The following is a 14,886-nucleotide window of genomic DNA, read 5'->3' as shown; positions in this document are numbered from 1 at the left end:
CTGCTTTAGAGGGTGAGGGGGGAGGGTCAGTCGGGAAGTGCTGGTGTCCAGCTTCCCCCCCCCCCCCCCCGGTGTCCAGTTTGCCCTCCTGGTGTCCGGCTTCTCCCCTGGCCTCCCCACACTATTTACCTTAAAGGAGCAGCCTGCAGAGAAGATTGCGGTGCTAGCAATCTTTGCAAACTGCTTCAGAGCTGTTTCCTCCGCCACGATCCTGCCTCTGACGTCAGAGGAGGGGCGGGACCGTGGCAGAGGAAACAGCTCCGAAGTAGTTGAAGATTGCTAGCACCGCAATCTTCTCTGCAGGCTGCTCCTATAAGGTAAACGGTGCAGGGAGGCCAGGGGGGAAGCCGGACACCAGTGGGAGGCCAGGGGGAACACGCAGGCCTACTGGGGGGGTGAGCAGTCCTTCGGGGGGGACGTGACATGCCTTCAGGGGGGAAATGCAGGCAGGCCTTCAAAGGGGGGGGGGGGGCGGAACATGCCTTCAGGAATGGTAGCACAGGCCTTCAGGAGGGAGACAGGCATGCCTTCAAGGGTGGGATACAGGCCTTTAAGGAGGGGACAGGCCTTCAGTGGGGACAGGCAGGCCTTCAGGGGTGGGGTGCAGGCCTTTTAAGGGGGGGACAAGCCTTCAGGGGAGGGGGCCCTGGTGTAGAAGTACACGGAGGGAAGAGGGGTTAAAAGAGACGTGATATGCTGGACTTTGGGTGGGAATAAATAATGGGTCTAAAAATAGAGGAGAGGGAAAGAGATGATGGACAATGGGATTTAGGGAGGGAAGGAACAGAAAGGGAGAGAAGTTGGACACAAGGGATGTTGTGGAGAGGGGAATAGAGATACTGGATAGGAGGGTAGTTGGGAAAAGAAAAGGAGAGATGGTGGACCCTGGGGTGGTGGGGAAGGAGGGAGAGATGCTGGATGAAAGGGCAGTTGAGAAAAGATGGATCTGTGGATGGAGATGAAAAAAAGGAAAGATGCCAGATCTCCGGGGGAGGGAAGGGAAACGGAAGGGGAGGACAGAGATGGCAGATAGATGGTTAGCACGAAGAAAGAAGGAGACCCTGGCAAGCAAGTTATCAGAAGACAACCAGAGCCTGGGACCAACAAGATTTGAATAATGACCAGACAACAAAAGATAGAAAAACTAATTTTATTTTCCGTTTTGTGTTTACAATATGTCAGATTTGAACATGTATCCTGCCAGAGCTGGTGTTAGACCGCAAACGTGAGCTAGGATTTAAGAGAGAGAGGAAAAGTCTTTTTTGTTTGTTTATTTTGTTTACACCACAGCGCCAGTGTGGTTAGGAGAAGGCAAAGGGGGTGAAGAGGCTATAAAATAAACCCACCAGGGTGTTTGAAAAAAACACCCAATTGGGCAGGAAAATCGAATCGAAAAACCAATTCAATAGGCTGAATTGAATCAAAATTTTTTTCTCCTGAATCGGCCAGCACTAGTAGACAGAGAATTTCCCTTGTCCCAGGCTTTGTCCTTCCATAAAGGGTTTGATTCTAAACTTGCTAGATAAATATAGAGGCAAAGTATATAAAAGTGCTAGCAAAGATTGCTATTTGTGCATTTACATTTCAGCGTACAACCTTGGATGTTTGTCTATTTTTTTTTTAATGTATGCTCCTTTTTGTGTTTGCCTCCATAGATAAACAGCTCATTCAGTATACAACCTTCCCACTACTGGCCTTTCTTGATGGGAGCTCCACTGTTGAGGTGGGAGGGAATGCTGCTTCCTCCTCCTCCACCTCCACCACCACCTCGTCTGAAACCACATCTACCTTGCACAAGCCTCAGTCAACAGATGACTTTCTAGAATCCAGCCTGGACACAGAACCCACACAAAGCAAATTGGTGCGCCTTGAGCCACTGACTGAAGCTGAGGCCAGTGAAGCCACACTGTTTTACTTGTGTGAGCTGGCTCCAGCTACACTAGATGCTGACACACCACTTTTGGAGAACTAAAATGGTGGATGAGAAATGTGGCATACAGCTGGGCATACTGTTCGTCAAACCGATGAATCGTTTTATTTTGAAGTCGTTATATTATTTTTGCCTTCTGTCCAGATACTGTGGAATTCAAAGCACCTTTTACTAAATGCCCTCCCCAAAGATGTTGCTACTAGATGCAATAGACTTACAAAGCACCATGTTTAGCAGTTCCACCAACTACTTTTGTAGTGATGGATTGCTTGGAAAAACTAGCTATTATACCAGGTGCTTCAGAGTGGTGGTTAAGCATTAATGGGCAACAACTAGCACTCTCACTCTAGATGACTGTGTTAAGCACTCAAGTACTGTAGATATAAATACTTAGAATATTGATTTAATTTCTTTGGTTTCTTTTCTTGTTCTGAGCACATTTTGTATTTCATTAAATGTATATTTTGGTGGGATGGATTTGGTTAAGATACCAAACTGAAGCTGAAACGAAAATGACATTTTGCAGCTGGGAACAAAGTGCCTGTAACTGTTTAAGCTGTTCTGTTGTAGATCTTCCATCTTTTAGTGAAGATGCAGGGTTTTCTCTAGTGTGTGGAATGTCATACGCTGACCCCTTGCACTCTTCTACTGATGTAAAACCATGGGCTAAGAGTGTTGCTTTGTTTTGTTGACTGTTGCTCTATAGCCATAATAAAAGGGAATTTTTTTGGTGTCTTTGGTTCTCTAAAAAGTAGTTAGTGTAAACAAATTGTTAGAAATGTTATGTATTTTGTTTACAGTGTACAAGAAAGTTTAAGAATCTGTTCTGTAGTATGATGGATCTAATGTTGGAGCTTGTCTACTTATTAGTCTTGGCCCTAATGCTTTGCTGCTGTAGGATTTTTTTTTAAAGCTATAGAGGAAAACCTGACCATGGAAAAAGGGAGTGAAAATCAGATGGAGGAATCAATGTAAGCTGTTTTGTTCATGAAATCTATCATGATTGCCAACTTCTAGGTTTAGCCTTTTCAATTATGTGCCCATGGTGCTGTACTAATATATACCTCTGGGTAAGGACTGGTAAATCTGTTCAAAAGATTAAAAGTATACTGTATATACTCAAATATAAACCAAGATTTTTGGGCCAGGTCTCGGTTTATATTCAGGTCAGCGCTGACTCACCCTGCTCTTGACTCTATTGCAGGCCTCTGCTGGGCCTGCTGTGAGAACTGGTAGTCTAGTGGTGGCCGGGACAAGAGCGATGCCTCCTGTCCCAGCTGATTATAAGAATTTTTAACTCCCTCTCGCCTCCCACATGTACCTTTAGTATCCATGGTGGACCAGCAATGGCCAAGACAGGAGGCATCCCTCCTGCCTCCTGACCCAGCCAATTTTAAGAATTTTTTTACCTCTCTCCGACCTTCTTCTCTCCCCCCCCAAATACCTTTTAGTATCCCTGGTGGTCCAATGGTGAACCATGGCAGAAGCGACCTCCCTTTGCTCCTGCCGCGGATCACCAGGGATACCGAAGGTATGTGGGGGAGATAAACATTCTTAGAATTGGCTGGGTGAATCGAATCGATTTAAAACAAACAACAAAAAAAAATCGGCCTCCTGATTTGGTAGCTCACTGCCTCTTGCTGACTGGCCACTGCCACACCTGCTTTAGAGGGTGAAGGGGGAGGGTTAGTTGGGAAGTACTAGTGTCTGGGCTCCCGCTGACCAAAATTTTTTCCCCTGAATCGGACAGCACTACTGGCCACAGCTGAACCACTAGGTCTCAGGGCAGGCCTGCAAGTCAGCTGGAAGGAGAGGGCTGGATACAGAGCCTGGTAGAACAATGAGGGAGGGGGAACAGGGGGTGGTGTAGGGCATGGTAAGGCATTGCACTTGAATATTAAAGACACACCCATGCTTTATATTAGAGTCAACCTTTTTTCCTCCCTTTTGGAGGGAACTTGCCCTCATCAGCCTCGGTGGCCTGCAACCGCCAACCCAGATCGGCTCATTTTCAGAGCCTCCTCCGCTCCCCCTTCCCAAACTGCTGGGACCATTTAAATTCATCGGAGGGAACTTGCCCTTACCAGCCTCGTTCCGGTCCCTGCCAGGTGTGTGAGCCTGCTCCACCTCCCCCCTGAACTGCCAGGAACATTTAAATTCTACAGAGAACGGCGCCTTTGTGAAGCAACTGAGCGGAGCGTCCAATGCGAGCGATTGAGCAGAAGCAGCCTACCCTGCTCTATTGCACTATTCTTTTCAGCTGCCGGTTCACTGACAAACTTCTTATATGGTTAATCAATTACCTTTACACTGGACATAGCTATTTTATTCGCTACTGATTGCTCATCGCATGATGGTGTATTTAAATAATGATTTGATATTGTTTCTTATGTTTTTCTGGTCCTGTTCCAAAATCTGAGTTGATGCACTATATTCTATTCCTATTCCAATCCTAATAAGAACTCGCTTTTCCAATTTAAACATAGAAGATGATGGCAGAAAAGGGCTATAGCCCATCAAGTCTGCCCACTCTGTTTACCCACCCCCCTGTCTATGCCCTAATGACCCAATTTCCTTATCTTGACCCTCATAGGGATCCCACATGCGTATCCCATTTATTCTTAAAGTCTGGCATGCTGTCAGCCTCGATCACCTGCACTGGAAGCTTGTTCCAATGATCAACCACTCTCTCTGTGAAGGAATACTTTCTGGTGTCGCCATGAAATTTTCCGCCCCTGAGTTTGAGCGGGTGCCCTCTTGTGGCCGAGGGTCCCTTGAGAAAGAAAACATCATCTTCCACTTTGACACGTCCCGTGAGGTACTTAAATGTTTCGATCATGTCTCCCCTCTCTCTACGTTCCTCGAGAGTGTAGAGCTGCAATTTGTTCAGTCTCTCTTCGTATGAGAGACCCTTGAGCCCCGAGATCATCCTGGTGTCCGGCCGCTGAACCGATTCAATTCTGCGCACATCTTTACTGTAATGTGGCCTCCAGAATTGCACACAGTACTCCAGATCAGGTCTCACCATGGCCCTGTACAACGGCATTATGACTTCAGGCTTTCGGCTGATGAAACTTCTATTGATACAACCCAATATCTGCCTTGCCTTAGAACCCCCCCCCCCTATATGACTGTTCCGAAAGGCGTCCTTTTCAAATCCAGGTTGTACCCCCATCATGTAAGCCTAGCAAACCTCATGGAAAAAAAAACAGCAGACGCAGAGGAATTTTACCTACTCAGTTATTTCTGACTCCTTACCATCAAAATTTCTAAGGTGGTTATCTAAATATTCGCTCTATAAGGAACAAGTCGCAACTGGTTAAAGACTGGCTGGAGGAGACTAACCCTGATTTTGTTGTGTTGGTCTCCGACAATGATGATATAATACATGAGTGCCTTCCACCAGTGTTTAAAATTATATCTCTACCCAGAAACAGGGGAAGAGGGGGAGGATTAGCAATCATAGTAAGAGAGTCCTTCAAGTCCACCATTTTAGCTTCGAATTCCACAGCGGATCTTTAAATTCTTTCTTGTAAACTCTGGACAGATCAGTTAGAAAATGGTTTAATAATTACTCTATTTTACATACCTCCTAAGAACTGGTCCACAGCTAAGGACAATCTTTTTGAATTCCTCCTCACAAACTCAATAGCAGACCCCTACAACCTACTGACCAGTCAGAGCAGGGTGACTAAAGATTTACTATCCTTTATTTCTTCATTAGACTTCTTTGCGCCAGCCCCAGAAAAGACCCACCAAAAAGGCCATCAATTAGATCTAGTCACCTTTTTCTCTAAAGAACTAGTTAATCCCAAGATCTCCTGGAGGCAAGCTACCTGGACTGATTCTGTATGGTCAGACCACCAATTATGTAACTTCCAACTTAGTTGGCAAGCAAGACGTTCTCTAACCAAATTCAAAGAGGCAAAAAGGAATAAGAAAGGATAGCTAGTAGAGGTTTTGTGAACCCAGTGGAATTCTGGTCATATTATGACTTAACTTCTAACTCAGATTTAGATTCTTTTTCTGTAGATTCTTGGAACAATATGATTATGCAGATACTAAACAAAATGGCCCCAATCAAATTAAAAAAAAAGAGAAACAAAAATTTAGAAGGCTGATTTGACAATGAGTTTGAAACAAGTTACAAAAACTTAAGACAATGGCTGAAATCAGGAGACAGTAAAGGGAGAGCAAATTGGAGACTAAAGCTAAAATACAAAAAACTAAACAATAAAACACACTAATTTGTATGCTCAAAAAATTGGTTCACCAAACATTAACACCAGAAATCTTTTTGAATTAGTTAACAATCTCTATGACACACAGGCCTACTCTTCGACTCCCCTCCATCTACAGATGCGCTGATGGAGTTTTTTAACAACAAAATCATTAATTTGAGATCCAACCATTTGAACTACCCAGTGGCACAATACAAAGACGAACCTAGGGTAGATATGTCCTGGAATAATTTTATTAATCTTACTTGGCAACAATTCTACAAATTTTATAAGAAATACGCTGATTCCTACTGCAGATTAGACTGTTGCCCACCAAATATTATGAAAGTTGCTCCTGTCACCTTCAAAGTCAAGTTATATAATTGGATTTCTTCTCTGTTATTGACCGGTACCGAGGATTTAGGTCAGATTCTGATCACACTGATTATAAAATATCCCAAGGAATCCAACAAGTTGACATCAAATTACAGATCTAATGCGAGCATTCCCTTATTTGTAAAGCTGATGGAAGGTCTGGTTAACCAGAACTTAGTAATGTATTTGGATAACTTCAGCATACTGCAAGAGAATCAGTCAGGTTTTCATTCAGCTTTTAATACTGAAATAGTTATTGCTTCACCATTAGATTTCCATCATAGTTTATTTAGTCAAGGTACTAGTGCATTAGTCCTGCAACTAGATCGAAGTAGACAAAAGTTAAACTTAAACACCAAGAAAACACTGCATACAATGCAACACTACAGAAAGTGACATGTCTCCTAATACTGCAAAATATAAAGACAGCAGATGTAAATTTGAAAAAATAAAACCTGATACATAACAATCACCACTATACAAATTAACAAATAGAAGTAAAACGATGAGCAATAAGAACCATTTTATTGGACTAATCCATTTTTCAATTAGCTTTCAGAGGCCAAATCTTTCATGAAGACAGTACAGTATACTACTGTTATGGTATCCTATCCTGACCTGACCTGAGGAAAGGGGTTTAGTCCCCATAAAATTGCCTTATTTCCATTTCCTATTTATAAACTTTTATCAATACAGTTATAATACTACTTGATTCTACATAAAGTAACAAAAAAATTATATCTTTTGTCGTTTCTGCTTCAATCATCTCTTCTTTCTATACAGCGTTTGTCCTCTCACCCTTCCATGCAACATCTGCCCTCTCTTTTAACCTCTTCCTCCCAGCCTCTGCCCTCTCTCTCTCTGCCATATGGCATCTTCCCTCTTTTTATGTCCCTTCAATAAACTATATCCTGTGCCCTTTCCTTTGTACATGATTCATTTCATCTTTACCCCCTCTCCATTTTTCTGTCTCTACCCACTCCACCCCATGGTCTGGTATCTCTATCTCCTTCCCTCCCCCCATGCCCTGGCATCTCTCCTTCCATCTCATCCTCCATTGTCTGGCATCTCTTCTGCTTCCATTCGCTCCTTCCTTTCTCTCCCCCCCACCCCCTCTTGGGTGCAGCATCATTTCCCTCCGCCCAATCCAGCATTCACAATTTGCTACGGTGGGAAATAGAGAAGCTTACAACTAGCTGCTCTTGCTTGCTAAGGGCCTTCCTCACCGCCAGGTCCTATTTTAGCTCCTGCCTTAGCCTGTAGCGAATTAAACCCATACTCCAGGGTCTAAAGGTAACACTGCATTCCGGCTTCCCTTCTCTTCCCTCCCCCCTCCCTCAGGAAGTAACATCTGGTTTCGGAGGGGAATAAGGGAAGCCGGCATGCACAGTGTTACTATTAGAACCCTTGATCATGGGTTCAAGTCGCTTGCTAGCGCTTTAAAAAAAATGTCAGGCTGAGTGGGAGTCGAACATTGAACATCTGGCGGCTCTTCAGGCTGTGCTGTCAGTATGGAGAATCCCCAAGCCGGTGAGAGGGTGTTGGTAGGGCCGGGCAGAGTGCCCGGTTAAAAGGCTTTAGGGAGAACACTGACACAATACTCAATTTCTATACTGCATAATTGTAAGTTCTATATCAGGAATGTCCAACCTGTGGCCCCGTGAAGTATTTTGTGTGGCCCCGGTCGAGGTCGTTGCAGTGTTTTCCTCTGCTGCCCCTGAGTGTTTACTGTCTTGCTGCAGCATTTGCTTGGCCCCAAAAACATTTTTTTCAGCCAATGCGGCATCAGGGAAGCCAAAAGGTTGGACACCCCTGTTCTATATGATTTACAAAATTAACAAAAGAAAATATTAGAAATGATCATTACCATTAATTAGGGAACATGTGTCTTCAGTTGCTTTCTGAAGTGATGGTATGATACAAAACTCAATTAAAGGGGCTTCAAATATCTATCTTAGAGACCTGCCTGCTAGGAAAGAAGGCATTGATGGAATTTTTTTACAGTGCCAACCCCTTTATTGATGGAAAATTTAAAAAGTCATTATAGCTTTGGGGACGTGTTGACTGGTTAATAGAAAATTAGTCTACTAAATAACTCTGTGACAAACCAAATAAAGCTTTATAGCAAAAACAGCCAAACTTGAATTTAATACAGGCCTCAATGGGCAGCCAGTGATGATCCTGATAATAGGGAGCCTCGTGATTTCAGTTCGAAGTGCACTATGTTGCAATAATCCAATTGGTTTATTACTAAAGATTGGGCTAACAATTTGAATGATGTAACATCAAAATAAGATTTTATACTATGCAGTTTCCATTGTGTTTAGAAACCTTTCCACACTAGTGCATCTACTTGATTTTGCATGGTTAAATTTTGGTCAAAAATAACACAAAGGATCTTAATGGTGGATTAAATTGGATATACAGTGCTCCCCCGGTCATTCGCGATCCCAGTCATTTGTGGCATTTCTGACCAGGCAGCCGGAGCACCGGCGAGTAAAGGGAAGGTAAGACAGGGAAAAGTAGATTTTGAGAAGCAGAAAAATTGAATATTAATGCCAAAGATGGATGCAAAACAAAACACAAAAAAACCCCTCTCATCAATACTGATAAGTTTCTCAAATAGTGTCTTCATATTTGAGAAACTTGCCCAGTATTGATGAGAGGGTTTTTTTTTGTGTTTTGTTCTATTTTGAAAGTATTACCCCCTCAAGTGGACTGTAATTTAAAATCCCCAGTTGTTTGCATCAAATGGATGCAGGGCAAAAAAAATGAAGGACAGAAAATGGATAAGAAGGCCCTGGAGACAGTTAAAAGCACAGAAAAATAGTCACCAGACAACACAGGTAGGGAAAATGATTTTATTTTCAATATAGTGATTGACATGCCAGTTTTAAGAATTTATATCTGCTGTGTATATTATGTGTATATGAAAAATGAAAGGAAAAAATTGCATTACAATTAGTAAAGGGGGTGGAGCTTGGAAAGTCTGGTTGGGTTACTTGAAGTAGTTGAGAAACGCTGCTATAGGCAATCAGCCGGTGCCAGCGCCTCCCCCATCCTCTTCCCTGCTGGCACCCCCTACTGGCGTCTCAGGGCCTGGCTGGAAGGCCTTTGCCCATTCACAGATGTTGACATAATGATGTCACATATGTGCTTTATATCATGGCAACATCCACACACTTGCGGGAGCCTTGAGCTGCGGCTACTACCTTTACTGTGCCCTGGCTTGAGAAAGTTTGAGACACTGCTTTAGATCATAATGTATCGTGCTAGCACACCTATTAACTAGGCACCAGCCCATACTGTTCAGCAGCAGTATGAGCACTAAAGTTTTCTGTTCAGTGGTTACCTCAAGTCACTGGACACACTGCATCAATGCAGATAACATGCTACTCCTAGCCAGTGTTCCCGCTAAGCTGCGTTGGCCTGCGCTCGCGCACAAAATATTACATCGCAGCGCAAAGTTTCTCTTCACAGCGCACACACGCGTCGGTAAGGTAAGGGGACGCATTGGGGGGATTGCACTTCCCCACAATTGCCATGCTTCGGTTCCTCTTCTTCCTTCCTTCCTCCCCCCCCCCCCCCCCCCCGTGGGACCCTGCGGCACCATCAACTCTTACTCCCTCTAATGTCGGCCCTGCAGCTCCAGACTTCCTCGCACCTTCTCCCCTCCCCCTTTGGATCGCTATTATTTTAAATGTTATAGCCGCGGAGCTGTATCCATCAGTGGAGATGTCTAACCTCGGCCTGCCCCGGAACTCTTACTGCAACAGTGACTTCCTGTTCCTGCCTAGACGGGCGTCTGCTGCAGTAAGAGTTCCGGGGCAGGCCGAGGTTAGACATCTCCACTGATGGATACAGCTCCGCGGCTATAACATTTAAAATAATAGCGATCCAAAGGGGGAGGGGAGAAGGTGCGAGGAAGTCTGGAGCTGCAGGGCCGACATTAGAGGGAGTAAGAGTTGATGGTGCCGCAGGGTCCCGCGGGGGGGGGGGGGGGGGGAAGGAAGGAAGAAGAGGAACCGAAGCAGGGCAATTGTGGGGAAGTGCAGAGCTGCAGGGAAGAGTGTTGCGGTACCCAGCTGGAGGGAGAAGGAAGATGAGGGAGGGAATTAAAGGAGATGCCAGGGCTTGGAGCGTAGGAGGAAGGTATGCCAGTCTAAGGGAAAAGGAAGGGGGAGATGTGAGAGCATGGAGGGGGAGCGAAAGATGGAAGAAAAGGAAAGGAGAGAGATGCCAGAGAATCAGGGAAGGGGAGATACCAGACTATGAGGAGAGGTGTGGGAGAGGGAAGGCGAGGAGAGAGATGCCAGACCAATGGGGTGAAAGGAGAGATGGAAGGGGGAGGCATACAGTTTCTGGAAGGGGCATAGAAGGAGAGAAGATGCCATATAGGGGAAGAGAGACGGCAGACAGTGGATGGAAGGAAGAGAGTTACAAGAAGATGAGGAAAGGAGAAACCACAGAAGACAAAGGTAGAAAAAAATTTCTATTTATTTATTGCTTTAGGAGACGTGTCACTGTTTCTGTGAAGCATTGTATGCAGAGTCCAGCTTCTTGCTGGTTCAATTTAACCTTTGTCTATGTATTTTTATTTTATCCCCCCTTTTACAAAACTGTGAAGCGTTTTTAGCACCAGCCTTGGTGGTAGCAGCTCTGATGCTCAGAATTTTATGAGCATCAGAGCTGTTACCTCCGTAGCTAAAATCCACACTACAGTTTTGTAAAAGAGGGAGGGGTTAGTTTGTGATTACATATTCCTTACTAGGCGAAGGTGTTTTCTGTGTTCTGTGTGTTCGAAAGACATGGTTTTCTGTTAGGATTGACGGTGTAGGATTGATCTGTGCTGGTCTGGCTTGTTTAGTTTTACAATGGGTGTATTGATGTACTGCTCACTGCAATATGTAAGATGCTGCCTTTTCCTAGGTACTCATGTGTGACGTGTGGTTTGTTACTAAAAATCATGTTTTTCTTACAGATGGGGGGGGGTGCCAAAAAATGATGGGCCCCGGATGTTACATATGCTAGGTACGCCACTGTATGTAAAGATACCAGAAAGCTGGCGTAGCAAAAACTTCTAAGTTTTGAGTATTTAACCCTCCCACAATCTCACGGGCACTCGTTTCAAGTTTATTGAGATTTTGATTTAAACGCAATATCAAATATTTTCAATGCGTATAACAAAAATAAATTTGGGGAAATAAATAAAACCATTTGAACCAGTGTTCCCGCTAAGCTGCGCTGGCGTGCGCTGGCGCACAAAATATTACATCGCAGCGCACACGTTTCTCGTCACAGCGCACGATCGGAAGAGGCGTACGGCAGATGGCAGGGCGGCGAGAGGAGAATCGGGCGAGTTGGCTCATAACTTGCTGGCGCCCGATATTTTTGGCTCACGGTGAAAAAAGTTTGCTCACAACACCCGCCCGCTTAGAGGGAACACTGCTCCTAGCCCTTGAACCTTACACACAGCCCTAAACTGACTACCTCTAATTTCAATTCAAGAATGAGCTAAACACAACAAACTTTGCTTGAAGCTAAGTAAAATTGTGCTCCTGTTGGTCTCTTTATTTCTTTTGGGAAATATGAACTCAAAGCACAAGTCAAAACCTTGGCATATAGTTAGATAACACTTATGGTTATCGCCCAGCTCAAGCAACCTTCAAGACCTGCTTTTGGCATTTGTTTGTTTGTTGGGGGGGGGGGAGGGGGTTGGAATTTATTTTAATCATGGCCATCAAAAAAGCTAAAAAAAAAAAGGGCGTGGCTTGGACGCGAATGAAGACGGTTGGGTGAAAGTATAGCTCCGTACAAACAGGCTTAATTTTCAGGAAAAAACTACAAAAAAAAAAAAAAAAGATTTTACATTTAAATTAAACTTTGCCTCCTTAATCAAGTTGGAGAAAGAGGGGTGCCTTTCTCGATCCTGGTACGTTTTTGAATGAGAGTCGGGAGACAGAGGTGCCGTTTTTATTTCTGGGAAGTGAGGAGTGGAGGGCTAAGTACGTCTCAGCAGCTCTTGAATATTATCGGAGGAGACTGATTTGAGACGCCATAGGGCAGAGGAGGCTTCCTTTCCCCTCTTTGGCACGGTTTGAGTCCTGCGGTGTGAAACGCTGGAGGAGAGGTTCCCCGAGTGGGATTTGCGGGCGGTTGCTCGATGCGCGATCGCGGCCATCTTGGATCGAAAAAAAAAAAAAATTAATTATTAATAGACAAAGTCTGTGACTGCCGGTGAGCTGCTTAGTGATAGGGATAAAGGATTTGAAACGCTTAATGCCTGTCATACTAAGGAAATAGGCTATCTTGGATTAATTGTCCTCTGCTGGAAATAAGGCAAGGTCTGTAGTAAATCTACTGAACAATCTCTGCTGTTGTATTTGAAAAGATCAGATATAGGAGATTGTATGTTTTTCTCAGCGTTTGGTCCATGAGAAAAGGACAAATAAAAGGATTAATGTAATCTGAAAAAAAAAGTGACATTGAGATAATTGAGAGATGCTGAAATAAAAATATTGGATGGAATATTGCTCTCCTTGGTAGAGGCTGCGATTGGGCTTATAAGAGGAGAGCTAGAAAAGAAGGCTACAAATTTTTCAGCACTGAAGCTAGATGTCACAACAAGTTTGATAAATTAATCCTATAAAAGAATAACCAGCCATATCTAAAAAGGAATTGCTACTCTGAGTCTTATTGCCTTCATAGAGACTGAGATAAGGCTTGAAGGAAAAAAAAAAAGAAAGATTACTGACATTTTTCTCAAAGCAATAGAACCTAAGACAAATAACTTACAGTTGCTTTAAGAATACTGAGAAAAAAGGGGCGTGGCTTGGACGGATGGTTGGATAAACGAATAGCTCCTTATATGCAAATAAATTAAAAAGATCTACTATCAAATATTTTAATTTTAAAGAAACTAAAATATATATTGAAATATGACTTCAACTAAACAAAATAAAGCTGAATTGGGAGCTGGAACATCCGGAAGTAATAAGAGGTCGAAACCTGAGCCAGGTACACCCTCTAAAATCCCATTACCAACAGAAAAAAATCTGGATGTTATGGAAGAACTAAGACAAATAAAAGAAATTGTCTTAGATAGTAACAAAAAACTACAAAAAGCAATGGAAGATGCTGCAATCCTAACTAAAAGAGTAGACATTACAGAAAATAGAATTTCAACATTAGAAGATATTACAGAACAATTAAATACAGATATGAATCACAGCAAAATCATATGGAAAGAAATAACAGAGATAAAAAAAAATCTTGAAGACAGCCGGAATCGTGAAAGACGGAACAATTTAAGAATAATCGGATTACCTGAAGGAGTGGAAAAGAATGATCCGATTGCATTCCTTGAAAAATTTCTACCTAAAATACTACCACTGAAATTTAAAACGGAACTGGAAATTGAAAGAGCTCATAGGATTCCAACACAAAGAAATAACACTCAAACAGGTCCAAGAACTTTAATTTTCAAACTTTTAAGGCATCAACAAGCAGTTGAAATTTGCCAATTAGCCAAGGAAATCAAAAATCTTAAATGCCAAGATTCAAAAATATACATTGTCCCGGACTTTGCAAAAGAAACAGCAACAAGAAGAAAACAATTTTTAGATATGAGGCCACAACTAAGATCTCTAGGAGCTAGATTTGGGCTCCTCTATCCGGCGATTATGAAGGTTACCATTGCTAACAAAACGCAAAATTTTACAGATCCAAAAAAACTACAGGAATTTATAAATCAAATGGAGCAACCTATGACAATCTAAAAAACAATTAATGAGTTCATACTAAAGAATATTGACGGTTAAAGATAGTTCAGAACGGAAAACAATGGAAAAAGAACACACAAGGATCGAATTAAAGACTTAAACAACTCTCAACATTCTCCTTGGAAAACAAGAAAACTGAAAAATACAATAAAATTCTAGAATTCTACTCAGAATAAATAAGATAAACTTACTGGAAGGAATGAAAATGAATTGAAACACATCTCCGAACTCAAATAATGACGAAGAAAGTTTTTTCAACAAACTTAAAATATACTGATTGAATGAGAAATTTTGAAAGCGGAGTCATAATAAGAAAGAGAATCATCCTTCAATATATATCTCAAATTTTATGTTCTTTTATTTATTAAGTGGAATTTTAGTACCCATAATTGTTCAACCTGGCAATCCTCTATGAGAGATAAAATGAGGGTTTTTGGCACAGGACTTCACTCTTATCTGTACAGGCCTCAGATACTTTAAAATCATAGATATCTAGAGAGTATACTATTGAGAAAGAACTTATAAGAACACTAATGGGAGTGTTAGCTTCTTTTAATTGACACTCTCTTGTGAATTATAA

At 42.7% G+C, this 14,886-nt stretch overlaps 1 protein-coding gene across 1 annotated transcript in view; it reads left to right on the top strand.

Annotated features, from left to right (window-relative positions):
- HSF2 (heat shock transcription factor 2) overlaps positions 1-2,792 on the top strand; it is a 75,764-nt gene extending 72,972 nt beyond the window's left edge. The window contains exon 8 of the mRNA XM_033937573.1: positions 1,656-2,792. Within this exon, the coding sequence (XP_033793464.1) occupies positions 1,656-1,972 (317 nt within the window). The 3' untranslated portion in view covers positions 1,973-2,792. The remainder of the gene's footprint in view (positions 1-1,655) is intronic.
- The last annotated feature ends 12,094 nt before the right edge of the window (positions 2,793-14,886 follow it).

Source organism: Geotrypetes seraphini, chromosome 3 (genome assembly GCF_902459505.1).
Source record: "Geotrypetes seraphini chromosome 3, aGeoSer1.1, whole genome shotgun sequence".
NCBI lineage: Eukaryota > Metazoa > Chordata > Amphibia > Gymnophiona > Dermophiidae > Geotrypetes > Geotrypetes seraphini.
The sequence above is the reverse complement of the archived record's forward strand: the minus strand, read 5'-3'. Positions and strand labels throughout refer to the sequence as shown.